General features: G+C 34.9%; 2 protein-coding genes across 3 annotated transcripts in view; both read right to left on the reverse strand.

Annotated features, from left to right (window-relative positions):
* Nucleotides 1–6,174: 6,174 nt before the first annotated feature.
* Nucleotides 6,175–10,733, reverse strand: LOC148844229 (HrpN-interacting protein from malus protein). The gene is made up of 3 exons (XM_088959654.1): nucleotides 10,263–10,733; nucleotides 10,058–10,167; nucleotides 6,175–6,458 (listed from the first exon to the last, which is right to left on the reverse strand). Exons 1-3 carry the CDS (start codon nucleotides 10,336–10,338, stop codon nucleotides 6,453–6,455), a joined length of 192 nt encoding a protein of 63 aa, XP_088815780.1. The 5' UTR covers nucleotides 10,339–10,733; the 3' UTR covers nucleotides 6,175–6,452.
* A 1,795-nt stretch (nucleotides 10,734–12,528) lies between these two features.
* The window catches only part of LOC148844230 (pyrophosphate-energized membrane proton pump 2), a 39,660-nt gene continuing 33,479 nt past the window's right edge, over nucleotides 12,529–18,709 (reverse strand). For both annotated transcript variants that reach the window (XM_088957547.1, XM_088957548.1), the window contains exons 8-15: nucleotides 18,273–18,393; nucleotides 16,436–16,623; nucleotides 15,791–16,228; nucleotides 15,510–15,674; nucleotides 15,266–15,421; nucleotides 15,074–15,185; nucleotides 14,359–14,578; nucleotides 12,529–12,957 (exon numbers count right to left, since the gene is read on the reverse strand). In XM_088957547.1, the coding sequence (XP_088813673.1) occupies nucleotides 12,858–12,957; nucleotides 14,359–14,578; nucleotides 15,074–15,185; nucleotides 15,266–15,421; nucleotides 15,510–15,674; nucleotides 15,791–16,228; nucleotides 16,436–16,623; nucleotides 18,273–18,393 (1,500 nt within the window). In that variant the 3' untranslated portion in view covers nucleotides 12,529–12,857. The remainder of the gene's footprint in view (nucleotides 12,958–14,358; nucleotides 14,579–15,073; nucleotides 15,186–15,265; nucleotides 15,422–15,509; nucleotides 15,675–15,790; nucleotides 16,229–16,435; nucleotides 16,624–18,272; nucleotides 18,394–18,709) is intronic.

An 18,709-nucleotide genomic window follows, 5' to 3' on the forward strand; every position in this document is an offset into this window, starting at 1 on the left:
ATTTGCATGCCCTAGAGATGATCAGGACCCACCATTCAATGAGTCTAACCATGGAAATTAACTAGGCCAAAAATCATCTTAATTTCTTAACCAAGAGATTTTTCTTTAAAGCAAATATTTAGACATAGTGAATAAAAGTTGAAGGTTTTAAAAATGAATCATGATAGCTGGTTCAGAGGCATCTCATCAAGTTGATTTTTGGTCTAGGTACTCTCTTAAGTGGGATCATACCACAACTAACACTCATCCATCCCAGAGCCAAGACAATTGCTTAATAAGGCTTTTTCATTGCATGCCTCCCTGTTTCAGCAATTTTGTATATTTCCTCCTATATATTCCCATATTTAGCAAAATCTAATTTGAATCTTTGAACCAACAAATTCAGCTGAAATTCACAGTTAAATCAAATCAATCCATTTTAGTCTCCATTTTAATTTAGAAATCTTCAAAGGTTATGTTTTAGTTTAAAATTCAGAAATATTGATGTTCCATAAGGAAATAAGGTAAAATCTCGAGCTGTCAAGCATGCCCATGTGGGTTTGAATTTGAGGCCAGCCTCTTTGTGTGAAAAAATGCTATACAGTTTATCCCTCCCATGACTATTAGGCCTGTTAATGATACCCAAAAATTCGAGGCCAGATCTGAATCTGATTTGATTATCTCGAATTCAAATAATGTGTTTATGTATTTGAATTGGATTCAGATTTTATAATTTGCATCCAACTAATAATAAGATCAGATTCAGATTAGGCTCCATCAATATGATTAAAATCCAAATTGAACTATTATAATATTTATTGATTTTAATATATAAATTTTATAAAAATATATTTTTATATATTATATTATATATGAATTTATATATGTAATAAATCCAGTATGTTCTACTTACATTAATTTAGTATATATAAAAGTTGAAAAATAAATATATTTTTTATTTTTTTTTTAAATAAAACTGAATTGAATTAAATCTGAATCTAATCCAAATCTGTTAAATCCAAGGTCCTTAAATCAGATCAAATTTTGGATCAGATTCTAATACAATTTTCAATAATCAGATCAGATTTGGATTTTTCCTAGATCCGATCCGTTTACAGCCCTACCCAAGGCCTCATATAGCTACGAGCCTGGGACCAACATCGGTATAAACAAATATTATGGACCATATTCCCTTTTGACTTTGAGATTTAAGGGTGATTTTATCACACCAAAAATTGAAGTAGCGATGACGGCATGGCCATGTTTATGATCAATCTGTAACACACGAGGGTCAATGCAAAAGTTGAAAGAAAAAACCCACAAGGGAAAATATACCAAATTGCTAAAGCTCTGTTTGGTTGCAATGCAAATAAATTTGTAATGGCAGTGTAAATGATTTGAGTGTAAATTCTGACTTACCTTAGTTTCAAATTTTAGTTTATTTTATTTTATTGTAGTACAAATAAAGTAAATTAAGACATAAAATAGAATAAAGTAAAATCCAAACAAAATTTAACAAGAATTTATATTTTTTTACATTTACAATTGCATGCATTTATATTAATACAAATAAATTTGCATTGCAACCAAACACAGCCTAAAAATAGAAGCATAGATACAAAAGTCCCTAAAATAAGACCATTAGTTGTATGGGAAAAGTCCAATAAAGTATGGAGACATGTGACTAAACCAGACAACCACCCATCAAATGAATGGTCCAGGTTTTCTATGCCAATCCTCAATATGATGGAATAACCTTGATAATACAAGCTTCACAGCCCACAATAATGGAGATGCATCTCTCACTCCACGAAAACATATATAGCATCAATGTTTCAAAAACCAACCCAAAACTGAAAACACTTTGGCCACCTGATTTGGGGTCAGTGGTTCAATGGTCTGATCTGAATGGCTCGGTTCATGATTATCTAAAATAAAAATAATTAAATAAATAATTAAAATAAAAAAACTATCCTTGTTTGAGTCAAATGGGTTGAGGGTTTGGCCACCAGGTCAAGGTCACTAACCAATTTGAAAAGTCTGTGATTGCAGTGATCTCTCTATACACGTAAAGCAAAACTATACCAATTACATCTAAGCTTAATTAGATAGAGAAATGTTTAAACAATGATAATTCCAAAGCTTTTACGTGCACTGCACATGCCAGTGAGCGGTCAATATGATTTGTTGTATGACCACAGAATATTTTACATGAATTCTATGAATTCTGGTTAAATAAATAGCCTCGGGATTTGTTAGAACATCTTCTCTTCAAGTAAAATTTCCTTTGTAATACAGTTGGTGTGGTAAGTTGCGTGCAGTGTCGTTCTAAGTTAAGCCGTTGGACTTTGCAAGCTTCTAATGGCTGCGTTTGGATTGCTGGAACATAATGGATCTGAATTCCGTTTATCAATATCAAATGAATGGCTCATAGGGAGGAATTTGAACTAGTTTTTTTTTTTTTTTCATGTTGGTCGTGCTTTTGCCAAAGAAAGACTCCCAAACCTTAGAATTGGAAGTTTTAAGGCCTTGTTTGCATTTCAATAAATGGTTTATCCCGATAAATACATTTATCTGGGCAAGTGTTTCTTAGAATATATTTATCCGGATAAGAGCATTTATCAGTGTTCTTTCATTCCCCATATTAAAGTGTATGATAATTGATTTATCCAAAAAAAAAGTGATATTGTTGAAGAGACAATATTGTTCCATCACATATTAATAATTTTCAATGCATGAATAATTTATCCAAATCTGAAGAGGGTATTGCTTCTCTAAGTAAATGAGTTGCTCAAGAATTGTTATTTTCCATTAAACCCACTAATTTCAAAAACAAACATGGGTTCCCCTATTTTTTTCATGGAATCTACCAATTTACCCACCCTTATTTCCCAAAAAACGAACACTGAAGGTAGAGGAGGGGATGGGGAAAGAAGCAAGTGACTTGACATGGTGAATTTGATGTTGAAGGGGCATTCAAGTCATGAAGTTGGGTGGCTGGATTCTTTCAGACTTTAGATGACAGCAAGGTTCAAAGTATCGATACGTATCGACCGATACGTATCATTTTAAAACCCCTACGATATGCCCCTACAGTGGGTGTATCGGAGGTCTGACCAGTTCAGGGGGTAGAGGAGACCTAAACTGGCCCCCCTGAACTAGTTGCAAAAAAAAAATAAATAAATAAAAATACATCTCCAAAATGTGTATTGATTTGCCCGATATACCCCTATTGACATATCGATATTTTGAACGTTGAATGAGTGGGATTTTGTTGGAATTTGGACTAGGTTCCTTTGTTTCTTTAAGTTTTTTTGTGCAGAGATTGTAGATTTGCATGTGATTGAGAGCCATTGTGGCTTTCATCAAAATCAATATATCTGTACTTTTCTTTTTGATTTTGGTTTTAATAAACATTTTATCTAGTAGCAGACAGTTGCATCGAGTTCTGTGCAATTTATCAAAGTTGAATATATACATAGCATTTGTTCTTATACTAGTAATACTTGAACACGTGACTACATAATAAATACCTACTCATTATTTTTAACCTAAGACCAAAAGATGATCCATCCATCGAAGGGTTTGGATTTAAGTTGGCATATCAGTCATGTTCATGAAATGGCATCAAATTCGACTCTGTATAATATAGACATTTGATAATTGGTTTTTTTTTCTAAAAAATAGGGACCCTTGAAGCATTGCCAATAGCTCTCTCTCTCTAATCCTACAACTTACAATATGATTCATTATTAGAATCACTAACCCCAATTCTATAAATGGTTTCAATTTGAAACTTATGTCTTTGTCCTTTTCTTCAAAAATACTGTAATTCTTGTTTAAATCCTACCATTTGATTCATGAATCTCACAGTCCATTCGATTCATGCAATTCAAAGCAGTTCAATTAATAATTAGTTCTATAATTTGTCATTTCATTGTTTCTTTTAAGTTTTGTCCGAGGATTAAAGTATCAGTATCAAGTAGTGAATTGGACAACCTGAATACAGATACAAATACAGATATGCTTTGGAACATGGATAAAGATGAAAAATATGGAAACGCTTGGATACACAAAGAAAATGAATATAAATTCTATAAAATATTAATAATATTAAATTTAAAACCAAAATAGCTACAAATAATACATAAAAATATAGGAATTGTATATTTTAATGGTATATATAAAGGAGCATATTACAATTAATATATTGGGATGCATAAATATTTTATAATTTTATTGATAATGCATCAATCAAAAGTCCAAAATACATATTATATAGATTTTTATAAATTAATACATACACAAAGTCACTATTTTATTTTCTACTAAAATCCAAGGCACAAAACATATGCAACTATAATATTTGAATTATTATATCGATTTTTTTTTCTATTTTACTAGTTATAATTTTTATCATTAGCAAAAATGTTAACTAAAAAATTAATTCTAGTAGTCGAACAAGACTACAATATATTTTAAATATTTAATGAAAAGTCAAATAAAGATAGAAGAAAGAGGGAGAGGAGAAGAGAAGAAAAGGAGAAGAAAAATTCGAAGATAGGTTTCAGAAAAGAAGAGACAAAAGCTAATGCCGCCCCCTTTACTAATATTTATATTCATATCTAAATAGATGCAAAAGGGCTAAACTACCCTTATTGCTAACATGGCAAAAAGAATAAAACAAATCAATAATATAATAAACGACTAACATAATTAATTGTGTACGGGCACAATGGGGTCCACATCACTATTCTCTACAATTCTCAAATGTTTGGTAAACAGCATTTTCATTTTTGTAAACAATAAATATGCTATTATGAAATCTAAGCTAAAACATTAATTAATAATTTATAAAAATATATAATCATAACTTAAAATAGATCAAATCTATTAAAGTTTTAAAGATACATATATGAAAATTTATTTTTATAATTTTTTTAAATTAAAATTTATTTTTTGATATAAATGTAGATTAGTGGATTTGATAGATTCAATTTATATTATATTTTTAAATATTTTGTAAATAATTTTTTTATTTTTATAAATAATAAATACATTGTTATTAATGCAAATTAAAATATTAACTAATAATTTATAAAAAATGTTAAGATACACATCATGCATAATTTTATAAATTTTAAGTATTGAAATAATTATTCTATTATTAATATTTTAAAATTATTAAAACTAAAAATAACTTTTTGATATGAATGTGGGCTTGATAGATTATTTATTCTATTGATTTGTAAAATACTAATTTTGAATATTATTCTTTTAATTTGTAATTAAAGTTGTTGAAGATAAGTATGTATTGCTTGTTTGGATTTCATATATTATCTTATTTCGTTTATTATCATGAAATAAGGTTTGGCTGGGTAGTTAAGGTGCATGGACTCCTTGGGCGCTAGACGATCTTTGTTCCTAAGTTCGAATCATGTTAGAGCCTTTTTTATAGTGAATTCACACTTGTTAAATTTATATTCGATACACTTCCATATCAGTGTATATCGAACCATATCGACACATATTATGTGATACACACCAATACGACGACGAATCAGATCAATATGCATGATTGGAAGGATATGCCTCCAACATATCTCATACTGGTATGGTCTGATACCGAAATGATACGCCCCATATTAGACATATCGTGTCGATATTTTAATCTTTGATTTTGCTCAATGAGACTTGTTTTAAAATCGTTATTGGAAAATGATTAATTCAAGTTATTTAAGATATTTTAGAAGGAAAAAATATTGAGTTTATTTTCCATCATTTTAAGTTAAGGAACCATTGTATATAGATTATTTGACCTTTAGCAAACTTGGTTATATCATCTGAGGCTTCTTTTTAGGCACAAACATGGAAAAAAACCTTAGAATTAGAATTACAAGATTTGCATTTTTTTTATTGCATAATTAACAAATCTAATTCCACCTCCAATTCCAAAAACAACCTTAACTTCCAACTTATTACTTCTAAATCATCATCAAAATAATCATTTTGGAAATATCCATATGCCCTGATCTCAATATTGATTATTCTAAGTGAAGAAAGAGAAAACACAAATTTTATAATGAATTTGCAAAATGCATAACAAAATCTACTAGAATACAAAACTAGATGCATTTGACAAATTTAATGTAACCAATATTGTCAAAATCTTATAATTTACAATATGCTTCAAGATTTGAATCATGAACCCCAAGGATTTTGATTTGAATTTTATGTTTGAATCGTTTTATACAAAAATCATACAAATTTTGTTTGAATCCTACAATTTGATTCATAAATCTTATAATTTATACGATTCCTACATTTTAAAGCAATTCAATATCAGAATCAGAATAAGTTGGAATGGATTCTCATTCCCAAGGGATGGGTAGGGAATGACCATTCACTCAAATGGCGTAATGCCATTCCAGTTCTACCAAATCAAACAGTTGGAGATTCTGATTCCATACCCCCTATTCCTGCAAGCCAAATGAACCATAAGTTTATTTTCCATCATATGTTGGATAAAATGCCATTGTATGTGAGTTATTTGAGTTTCAAGTCAAACTTGATTATACTTCTATTGTATAAATGATAACTTCTATTGCTTTAAGTATATAGGTAGATACGGATTAAAATTGGTAGAATCACTATTTTTTTTTTTTAATAAGCAACACAGAAATGATTTCATTAATAAAAAATAGGCATGAGGACAACAAGAGGTTGTTAAAAGAGGAGAAAAGCACAGCTATGGAAAAGCTGACCCCACCCAGATATTACAATTGAGCCCAATGCAATTGAGTTCTGTGTAGCCCTTGCTTAGCTAGGCCATCTGCCAAGCTGTTGGCAGTTCTTCTTACTCACTTAACTTTGATAATCAAATCCATTGCTAACCAATTAAAACGCCTGAAGTTATTCCCAGGCGCCATGTCACCTCCTCTCCTTCAGCCATTTCTCGAATCACCCTCGATGACTAGGTTATTGATGCCCAGCTCCTTTGCCTTCTCAACCCCGTATACTGTAGTTAACAGTTATGCTCTTGCCACAGCACCCTGTTCAGCAGGCCCTCAGTATAAAGGCTATCATGTTTCCTTCCTCATCCCTAATTACCTCCCCTCCCCATGCCTGAGGGACCTGGGTTACCCAAACAACTCCCATCAAAATTCAGTTTCTTCCAGTCGCATAATGGGGGTGACCACATCTCAGCAGCTTTCTGTCTTCTAGAAGATGAACCAACAATAACAGCCCAAGCCCTAAAAAAAGGCTGTTCTATGTGTACTTAGCCTTTTTTGCTTATCTATATTTCATTTTTTGACAATTTGTAAAAAATGGAAACAATTTTATGATTTACAATATAATTCATGATTTGATTTGATTCAACTTTCTCTATGATTTACAATACAATTATGATTTTTAAAACATATAATGTAACTATATAAAATATAGCATATGAACATTTATCTACAATTCTGCATCTGTTTAACAAAGCAATTGACTTTTACAGGTGTCCAACAATGAAAACTTTGGTGCCTGAAAACAGATGCTTGCAATTATTAAAAGCCCGTTGAGTTGCATCTAGAGTCCCAGCAGATCGACATATGCTTAGACATTCAGATTAGAGGGGATTAATTTAGTTTCTTTAAACCCAAAAGAAAAGGGCTAGGTGCTCAAATTACATGATTAATTAACTCTTTAAGGATCAAAAGATTAAAAAAATATAAGCAAGTACTACGCAACAAGTCCAAAATGATTTCAATTCTTAAGACTTGGGAGACATATATAACCTAGAGAACACGGGTATCATTTACAGCTGGAGTGACCCCAAAACTCAAAACTGTTCAACATTCAGACAAATGTAGAATCAGATTTACCTTTTCTTTTGTAAATGAGAATCATATATACCTGAGCATAATCATGTTGGGTTTTTAAATCCTCAGCCATTAGTGTGATGAAGAAGAAAGAATTACTTTTTCCACAAACATGGATAATTAGGAAGCACCTGACATTTAATCAAGATAAGAAAAAGAGAACAGAGAAACACTAAAAGGCTCCATTTGGGAAGAGTGCAAATACAAATATATAGAGTGCATTCAGGTCCATGCAAATGCAATGTTGGTTTAGTTTTGCATTGATAAATTTATTTTCTTGCCAAACGATTTTTAGTTGTGATAGGTGCAAAACGCAAATCCCAAAACTGGAATACACCTTTTTAACATCGATCAACTTTGAGTGCAAAGTTTACATCCATTTTTTGGATGCAATCTTTGCTCTCATTTGAATGCAAACATGTACTGGAATCTGTCTTTTTTGTCATTGTCAAGAGACAAATGCATTCTTGCCAAACACCAGGCAAACTGAGCCAGAGTACATATATCCACTGAACCGTCATTTGCACTATTCCCAAACAGAGCCAAAGGTGTATCCTCATAAATCAGTGTCTACAATCTCCAAAATAATCCTTCTAATCACAATTCTAAAAGACCATCCATTTCTGGAGATAGGCAGCCTAAACTTACCCATATAGGCATCTAAAACAAAAAAAAAAAAAAATCCCCTTATCCAGGTTCAACACTCCTGCTCATATAAAACTAACTAAAATCAATACCTAATACTCAACATAATTTCAAAGACAGATTTCTCAATGTCACATGGATATGCTTCTGGTGTGGAATGCTTTTGTCACCTGCTAAAGTTTGTGGACAAGCCCATCTGCCTCTATCCAACTGCAACTTTCTGTTTTGGGCAATCCCCTTATGTTTTGGATTCTCCTCCTCATCCAACATCAAACCTTTGCAACAATATCCAACCTAATGGCCCAAAGCATAAATCTTAGAAAACAGCACATATTTGGCAGGATCCTCTGGCCCCATTATTGAGCAGCTTTCCTGCAGAAACTTCACCAATTTCAGCATCGCACTAAGTTTCACATAAACAACGACCCCCATATGCTAGCATGAGGTTCTACCTTCATTGTTTTACCAAACCAATAAGCCTCCTCAACAAATCTTGCATGGTCTACAAGATCAACCATACAAGATCAACCATCAAGCATAGTGATCAACCAAAGGCTTTATTTTCTAGCCTCCAGTCATGCAACTAAGACATTAATTACCCATATCTAGCAGGCTAGCATGGCTCCATGCAGTAAAAACACCCCGAATGTAACTGCATCTGGCTGCAAAAGACCAATTAACAACTCCAAGTTTGAGGGCATCTTCTGCACGCCCATGGTTAGCAAAACCTACAATTATTGCATTATAACACACTATGTCCTTGAAGGCATCTTGCCAAACACTTGATAAGCATCATTGTCCAACATCTAGCATACATGTCAACCAAAGAGTTGAAGATGTGGGTATTCATTTCCATGCCACTATGATTTTTAAAGCACTCGTGTATTTCTTTTCTCTTCTCAGAGATCCAATGCATCCACAGACTGAAATGGCAACAGCCATGGTTACTTGATTGTGAGTAAGCCATAAGCAATGCATTTCAAGAAGACACATCCCTCAGATACATCCAATCAAAAAGTTCCTGTGCAGCTTGCAAATTTCCATGATTAGTATAACATGGGGTCATGGTGGCCCACCAAACTAAAATCCCTTTGAGTTATATTGTCAAACGTTTCGCTGGCAGCTCCAACATTTCCATCACAAGATTCCTCTCACATGCAGTTCCAACACAGTTGCTTCAATGCAGCCAAACTTGGCATAGATGCCCACCATTGCACCATTCCCAGTTTAGAAGCATGAATATGGATGCAGTTGCCTTCTTGAACATCCAATAAAGTGAAAATTATATAAAAAAGAGGTAAAATAAGCCTGTGGAAGTGATGTTGGAAGATTATTTCATCAAAGATCTACATTTGATGTTAAAACCAAAAACAAGGATGTGATCTTTCTCATAAGCTAACTTTGCTTATTCAAAAGCCAAAAAAAAAAAAATTAACAAAAACTCAGACAAGATGTTTCTGACTGGAAATTGCTGTATCAAGAACAAGTAATCCACAGCTAAAAGAAGGTTTCCAGTTAAAAATATAATAGTAAACACTGAAAAATGAATATCCCAGCTCTCAAACCTCCTCGCCACTAGATTGGCTGTCTACGCCTGAGTCTATGGCCCTCAATCTTTCAGCCATCATCCGTTCCCTGTTCTGGGTCTGTCTTTCTACACCGACCATCCACAACCCTAAAAACAGTAATAGTAGAAAACAAAGAAATCAAGATGTTGGGGGTAGAATATCAAATTGGTGCCAAATGCAGTTGCGGAGCATCAATACAAACCTATGGCACTTCCGATTGCACATAACCACAGGATCCTCATTGACCATTTATCCCCAATAACTCCTCTGCTTCCCATCTTTTGCCACCAATAAACAGAAGTTAAATTGTGGCAGATCCGGAGCCACTCTCGAGGTGAAGGGTGTCCAAACCCTCAGCAGCTCAGCGTCGAAAGACAGAGCAGGGTATTAGCGTTAAGGAATTTGAACCACTTCAACCATGTTTGGGAGGGCTGAAGCTTTCATTGAGCTGCTTTCGCAGAGCCGCTTTGAAAGAGTTACTAGTTTCAAAATTTTCACTGAACATTCTTTATGAGCTCTCCGGTGGAGCACTAAACATTCTTTATGAGCTGTCCGGGTGGAGCCCACCTTGCAAAGTTAAGCACCTGAAAACTCTCAAAAATGCCCCTGAGGGCTGTTTTGATTGAGCTGCTTTGAAGAAACAATTAAAACAAAAATTAGCATCTGCCCCCCACATCGCATCTCAACCGTGTATCGGAAATATCTCTCAATAATAACTATGGACGATGCGAACTCTTTAAACAAACTTCACCAGAAAGCCAATTTTCTGAGTGAACGAAAGCGAATTTGAGCTTTTTGAGGTTTTTCGCATTAAGTTGTTAGTTGCAACTTGGGCTAGACTAGCCCGAACCCAACCAAAAAAAATTGGATTAAAACTTGGGTTATGTTAAAAGTATGAATTCAACTTAACTTGAGGTTGGGATAGGGTTGAGGCCTTGGCTACACATATCTAATCTGCAACATTAATCCTACTCAGACCCAATTCAACTTTATATCTGGAGTTCAAATCAGCCCCCTACAACGTCCCACTGCATATCCCCACCATATATTCCTTAAAGTGCAGTCGTTCTAATACCAAAAAATCAATGCAGTTGTCCACGTCAGTTTATTCTCTCTTCTTGTATTGCTTCCCAAGTTTCAATTCCTCTAGAATTTTTTGGTTTTATGAATTTCTAAGAAAAAAATCAAACATAGGTGTACTTGAATTCATCCACAACTATTTCAGTTTATTTTTTATTTGGAAACTAAGGGAGTGTTTTACAACATGAATGTTTTTGTTTTCATTTGTTGGAATTGTTACATCAGCAAAAAGGCCAAAACATGTTCTTAACTCTGTTTTTGTTTTCGAAGTAAAAAAACACGTTAATTTTGTTTCAATGTAAAATCAAACATGTGCAGATATGTGTATACAGTTTTTATCTAAAAGTCGCATTTTCGCTTTACCTTTAAATTTCAAAACCACTCCCGAGATCCCCTTACCATGACTGGCATATTCACTCTCGTAATTGGTTTACTTAGCCAGGTTCGCACATTTGCAGTCACGCAAAACCCCATGGTATCAGAAATATGCCACTAAGAAATGAACATTTCTTTTTCAAAATTACGTTACCCTCAAAGTTTAAGAGAACGAGGGATGAGATGAGATGTTAAAGAGAAATTAGCGGGAAAGTTTCTAACAATGGCATTGTCAGAAGGGTCTTAATGATCGAAGTCTGGACTCTAGAGATCTTCCTTGTTTCATCTAGTACGGTTCCATTCATCTGGCTATAAGTCATGACTATAGGAAATCGCTTCTAGCTTACCCCAACTTGTGCAAAGAAAAGAAAATGCCCCCAGAGGCTGTACCGATATTGGATGATACCTTTCAGTTCTAGTTTAAACATTAATATCAGTGCTATATTTGTGGAATTGAAAAGAAAAACAGCACAAAAGGAGTGTGGACTGTAAATGTCAGTACTTTGAGCCATGCGCCAAGGCGCCAACAGATTATTCATTTTCCTTTCCAACTTTTAAATAAGTATCAAACATAAATACATATTTGGCCAAACTTTTACCGTGTTACATTTAATGACTTCACTTTTTCCAATATATTTCATTAGCAATTCCGAATTATCCCAAATTGTACACGAATATTTCATATATATGGGGTAGACACATTTCTATTCCAAATTAAGCTCATTAAGTCATTATTTGTTCGCATGGGACGGTGGCCATCAACCAAAGGGAAACAACATTACAGCCGAGTTCATAAGACCTTCAAATCTAAAATTAAATTTTGTTTTGAGTTCTCTGAAAGAACTCGTAAGTCGTAGCTTCGTTCAAAATGCCACGAGGCCCAAAACCTAGAGAGCAACTGCAAGGGATTGAAGACATTAATCCACAGAGAGCTAATTTACAAATCCCCACTCCCGTTTCCAGGGGAAACAAGACAAGTCACAACTCAACACAAGTCGCTTAAAACAGGTACATATGAAATGCTCATCTGGCCCTCTATATATTCTTGATAACCGCATACAACTACAATCTACAGCCATGTAAAGAGTGTTTAAGCAAAGAATATATGAGCTATACTCCTCGATTAAGAAGTGTCACGACCAAAATGGGTAGTCCTAACAAACTTATTTTAAAAGAAAGGAAAAGAAAAGGAGTATTATATGTTAACTTGTAAATTGGACACCATCAATATGGATCAAGGGGGGTCTGGCACGCTTCATTCTCAAAACAGCAACTCTTGATTAGGAGTGAGCATCATACACTAAAGGTTAGATAAAAGAGAGAATGTATTAAAAAAAATTCCTCACAAAAAGACAGGTGCCATGACCAGTGTAATGGTTGCGAGCATCTTGATAAGGACATGAAGTGAAGGCCCAGCTGTGTCTTTGAATGGATCTCCAACCCTGCAAAAGTAAAAGGGTCCTATTAGGGCATTTACACTGGGGTCATAGTCTGATAGAGAAAACATCTATTAAACCAAAAAAAAAAAGCAGCCCTAGATGGCACTACAACATTGCCAAATAGACTGACTGAAGAAAATTAGATGTACCGAGATACAATTAGCAACCAACGCTGTATTTATTTCTTATTTTACTATGCAATAAATGGGAAAAAGACCACCAATTTTCTAATATGATTGCGGGTACAACTTAATAAATAAATAAATAAAATCAGGGATGAAAAAACCATAATAAATCCTTGTGCAATCCTGTCAATAGGATGGATACAGAATATAGTAAAGCAAAGCAAACCCAAGATGGACATTGATTTACGTGGATCAACCATGGTAATTCTGCACCCCTACTGCAAATTTTGATAATGACAAAAGAACAAAAAGCCAATAATCTAAATTTGTCATGGTAAAGAGGTAGGCTAACATCAATAGCACATCACACTTACATGAAAAAGAAATTAAATTTGTTTTCTTTAGTCAATAGTCAAACCCATATAACCATATTGTTGGGATAAGGCATTGATGATGATGATGAGGTCCATGTGCACTGTCACCTTACCTCAGCCTAAAAGAGTCTGGTATTGCACCATGTGGTGAAAAGAAAGCCTTTTTTTCTTATTACTAAAAGATGAGAACATGCTTTCATAAGCTGTGTTACAACTAAACTTGATTAATATCAGCCATCCAATAACCAAGGAATGCTGACTAGGAATGGACTTTTTTATCAATTGACAAATGGTTGACTTAATGATATTATTCCTCATTCAACTGACCAGCAATGTACAATAGGTACCGATGTACAGTAGGGGGCAATGTCTTGAAAACCAGGCATGACCATCTGGTTGAATCATATTCAACCTGAACCAAGGTCCTTTCATGTTCCCAAACATGAATTGCACAGCTATAGCCATGAAACATTCATCCAGGTCCTAGTTTTTTCCATTTTCTTACTATTTTATCAGTCTACTTATGGCCTCATATTAATCTTAAATGCCCTAGTCAGGCATCAAAAACATTTGTTGGAATAGGGATGGCATGGGTGAGGAAAACTTCAAAAGGGATAATCCGGAATGCTGCTAATCAAATCTATGGCTTGCATTGGCCGCATCAGCTCTCCATGTAAGAAAAAACCATTATATTTACAAGATCCTACCCATCAAGATATGCATATGCAAGGGACATGGCGACATGCATTATTGCACACAAGGCATGCACATGGCCACCGTAAGCATATCAGCATATGCATGCTTGCAGTGCCAAAATGGTTGTTTAAAATGCAGATAGTTTGTAATCTAGTTTTCAACAACAATAAGAATAACAATGATGGTGATGACGATGAAACAAAACTTACGTATCTCCAGTAACTGCTGCCTTGTGACTATCACTCCCCTTGCCTCCTAAAGCACCGGTCTCTATATACTTCTTTGCATTATCCCAAGCACCACCGGCTGTGTTAAGAAAGAGGGCCATAAGAATACCAGATACAGTAGCAAACATGAGCATGGAAGCTACAACTTTAGCTCCCAGTAGAGGATGTCCTGTGAAGTGCCCCAATATCCGGAACAGAAAACCTGCAAGGCAAATCCCATAGGGTATTCAGGAAAAGTCCAAATCCTTGCATATGAAGTTTAATATGGCAGTAAGTATACAAAGTCATATATATAACTCAGCCAAAACAGTCTATTCAGATTCCAACTATGATACCCAGACCCAGAAAGGATCTGGTATGGGTATAATGCAAATATAGATTAAATTGAAGCAACTTAGGAATATCAGGATCCAGTCTCCAAATTTCACAGTTCACTGTAACTTGAAAAGGTACCAAAGCAACCAAAGATTTGAAGCTTTAAAGACCAAGTTTCATAATTTAGTGCTTAAAAAGTTATCGATGTCAATGGTCCAGATTTAAGATTATTATCCTTTTGGTTGAAATTTCCACAACAGTAATAAACCTTTTATCAGAAAAGGCAACAACAGAAGTATATGAAAAAGGACCGAGAACAAAGTAACAATAACAATGTCTATGCATGGACAAACCAACCAAAACAAGATAGCAGATAACTGACCAACAACTATGGGTGATATGATTGCCAAAGCACCAGGCTTTATCATCTCCCGCAGAGATGCCGATGCCACGATAGCAACACAGCGACCGTAATCTGGTTTCTCTTTATAGTCCTGGGATTCATGTGGCATTTTTAAGAGCTACAATCCACGTTCATAATATTTTACATATAATTACAGAACTATATACTTACCATTATACCTGGCCTCTCAATAAATTGTCTTCTTACTTCTTTAACAACCTCCTGAGCAGTTCTACCAACTGCAGCACAAGCCCATGCACTAAAGATGAAAATAAGCATTGAACCCAACAAGCCACCAACGAAAACTTCAGGAATTGCAATGTCAACCTGTAAATTATTGACACTTGGAAAATGAGAAATAATGTAAAAGCGTTGGAATTTAAGAAATAATTTCATCATTGAAAAAACACCATACCTGTTTAAAAGGTGTATGGGCAAATGAAGCTACTTCATCCATATAAGCACTAAAAAGGAGGAAAGATGCAAGTGCAGCAGATCCAATGGCAAATCCTTTGGTGGTAGCTTTAGTAGTGTTTCCAACAGCATCAAGAACATCAGTGATCTCACGAACACTTTCAGGCTGTAAAGGATGGACCTTACGTTAAAGTAAATTAAAATGATAAAAGGTCAAAAGCTCAGAACCCGAATATAACACAGTACTGTTTCCAGGTTGAACCAATTTTCAGAAGATGGTACCTGTTGACTCATCTCTACAATTCCACCTGCATTATCAGCAATTGGACCAAACATATCCATGGTCAGAACATATGCAGCAGTGCTAAGCATACCCATAGTTGCTACCGCTGTACCAAACAGACCACCAGTTGGATTTCCATTTTCATCTAACAAGCCTGAAGTGTGACCCAACCAGAAAGCTGAGACAATAGATATGCTTATAACAAGAACGGGAAGAGCAGTTGACTCCAGACCCAAGCTAATGCCAGCAATAATGTTAGTTCCATGCCCTGTAGAACTTGACATAGCTAGTAAGCGTACAGGCTCATGCTTGTAATCAGTGTAATACTTGGTGATCCAAACAAAAACATAGGCTGTGATGATTCCAACCAAGCCACACAAGGCAAAGCTCAGCCATGCAGAAGGTGCTTGTTCAGTATAAAGTAACCAACGAGTAGACTGCAAAGTGAAGTAAAACACCCAAGAGAAACTCAGATAACATCAAGCAAATACAGGTAAAAAGTTTACATGTGCAACATTAAGTTAAAATTTTGTCTTCAAAAAAATGCATTCATATACATAAATTTAAGTGAAGAACAGAAGCACTTGTATAACACCAACTGCATGAATATACTTATAAATCAATGGCAGTAGATGAGAGATTACCACTCCAAACGTAATAACAGCCAAAAATATTGTGATTGAATAGCCCTTCTGAAGAATTGTCATAGGATCCTCTATAGGAGACTTCACTCCAGATTCACGTGTACCCCTGATTGATAGTATTCCAATTGATGATACCACCAGGTCAAAAGAATGAACAACAAGAGGAAACAGGATAAATCCAGATGGATCTGCAAGGGGGAAACATTATCACCAACAGATTTTTTTTTTTTTGATGAATCACCAACAGGAATATTAAGGCAAAGCATGATATTTGTGAAGCAAGGGGACATGGAAATTAATTTTTCTGGGCTGTTTTGCCATGTGATAAACTGGGGGAGAAATGTACTCTACGCTCTCCATTGCTTTATAATCCATTGTACATTCTGTTTTCCAGAAAAAAAAATCATTCTAATAAAATAGTTGCTTTCTAAAAAAGAAATAGATACATTTTTGATAAATAACAATATATATTATTTCTATAAGTAAATAACAGTGTAGATTCCATTCATAACATCACCATACTGCCCAAAAATCTGGATAGAAGAAACCCAAAGGCAGCAGAAACCTGTGAGATAAGTACTACAAGTTACTTCCTGGTCTAGGCATTTGCCATACAAGATTTTCCTTGGTTACCCATACAATATGGTATCTGGATACTTGTACAAGGATGTTGTACCATTTCAGATACTTCTTAAGTGTAAATTTCATACCTGAGACTATATTCAGCCATGCCCTTGTTGTATCTAGGTAACAAGCTGCCAAAGCATTTGTAGATCTAGGGACCCATTCACCCGTCTGAATGAGTTATTCAGATTGTGACCTAGACCCTGCACCTTTCTAGCTAGGACACTGTACCTCCAAGGAATGTCATCACCTTTTTCTCATCAAACTGAAGATAACTTGACAGTCCCCTTCAATGATTAGGTCTGCGTCCATGCATACCAACTTTAGGCCTTCTAAGAGAGCTATGATTTCTGTCTCAAGCAAGCTACATTGGCCCACTGGCCCTGAATCTCTGAGGAGGATATTACCATAGTAGTCTGTGATCACACCACTAATTCCAGAAGCCCCTGGTCTACCTAAACTACAGTTATTGAAATTTAATTTTAGCTTCCCTGCTTCAGTTGCACACCTTTTGTCGTCTTTCTTGATTCCTAACTTGATAGGCTGCAACCATTTGCCATCCTTTCCATAGGCTGTTTGTTGATATTCCTTTGAATTCATCACAGTCAACGCCCAATGGGAAATTCTAATCATGGTAAGATCAATGAAGGAATCAATGTCAACTTCTTGATCTTCAGTACCCTAACATTTTTCTCACCCCAATACCCACAAAATGGCTGCTCTTTACGTATATAACATTTATTGGTGCACTACAAACTTCCCCAAAAAATAAAACAGAAATGGTTCCAGGGACCTGGGGGTAAACTGGCAACTCATAAGGATGTTGCTTCTACTTTCACAAGAAACAAATAAATACATATGAATGAAAAATCAGTAAAAAAGTGAGATTAAACCATCCTATAATGAAATAAAACTTCATGATATGACCAAAACTCTGAGGAGAAGGAAGGAAAAACAACTATAGCAGATGTTATGGTAATGCCACACTTGTTCTCAAGTCACACACCTTACCCACCATGAGCATCATGTCAACCCAAAGAGACATTTTTAGCAATAAGGCTAGCTATGTTCAAGTATATGACAAGATCTGACTGTTTATCTCACAGGGGAATCAACAAAAGACAATAAAGGTGAGCACTTCCAAATTTGAACTAATGTTGGAAGCAATAGAAATCACTAAAACTTAAAAAAAAAAAACGAAGCAAGTTCTTGCCTTCAATCTTGCAACGTTGAGCCATTGTTCCCCCAAGTATCATAGCACTAATTATTTCTGCTGCGATACTTTCAAAAAGATCAGCACCCCGAGCTGCACAGTCACCCACATTGTCTCCAACCTTGATCATGACAATGAAGATACTTAGAAGTCATTCCACTAGAACCTACAAATGCACTCATAAAAAAATTAAAAAAATGCGAAGGATACATAAAAAATGATGTTTCAGGTGGCTATAGAGTATCAAATATCACACCCACCGACCAGAGCTAAATAAAATGTTGGTTGAGGTTGAACCATCTCAAATTTAAGTTTCTTTATTTCATCCCTATAATGCCAGGTAACCGCTTCTGGTTCAGCGAGCCAGCCCAATACCACCTTTGAATCACCTTCAATTACTAAACTCTCTAAGTTCAAATCTTCTGCAATCTGAGCTC

The sequence above is a fragment of the Nelumbo lutea genome, chromosome 8 (genome assembly GCF_056320005.1).
Source record: "Nelumbo lutea isolate HS-2025 chromosome 8, American lotus-T2T, whole genome shotgun sequence".
Taxonomy (NCBI): Eukaryota; Viridiplantae; Streptophyta; class Magnoliopsida; order Proteales; family Nelumbonaceae; genus Nelumbo; species Nelumbo lutea.

Excerpts from the sequence above, each read along its gene's own strand:
- LOC148844229 (XM_088959654.1), bottom strand. The coding sequence starts at position 10,338 with ATGGGAAGCAGAGGAGTTATTGGGGATAAATGGTCAATGAGGATCCTG. Across the intron at positions 10,168-10,262 it reads TGCAATCGGAAGTGCCATAG|GGTTGTGGATGGTCGGTGTA; the intron begins GTTTGTATTGAT and ends TACTGTTTTTAG.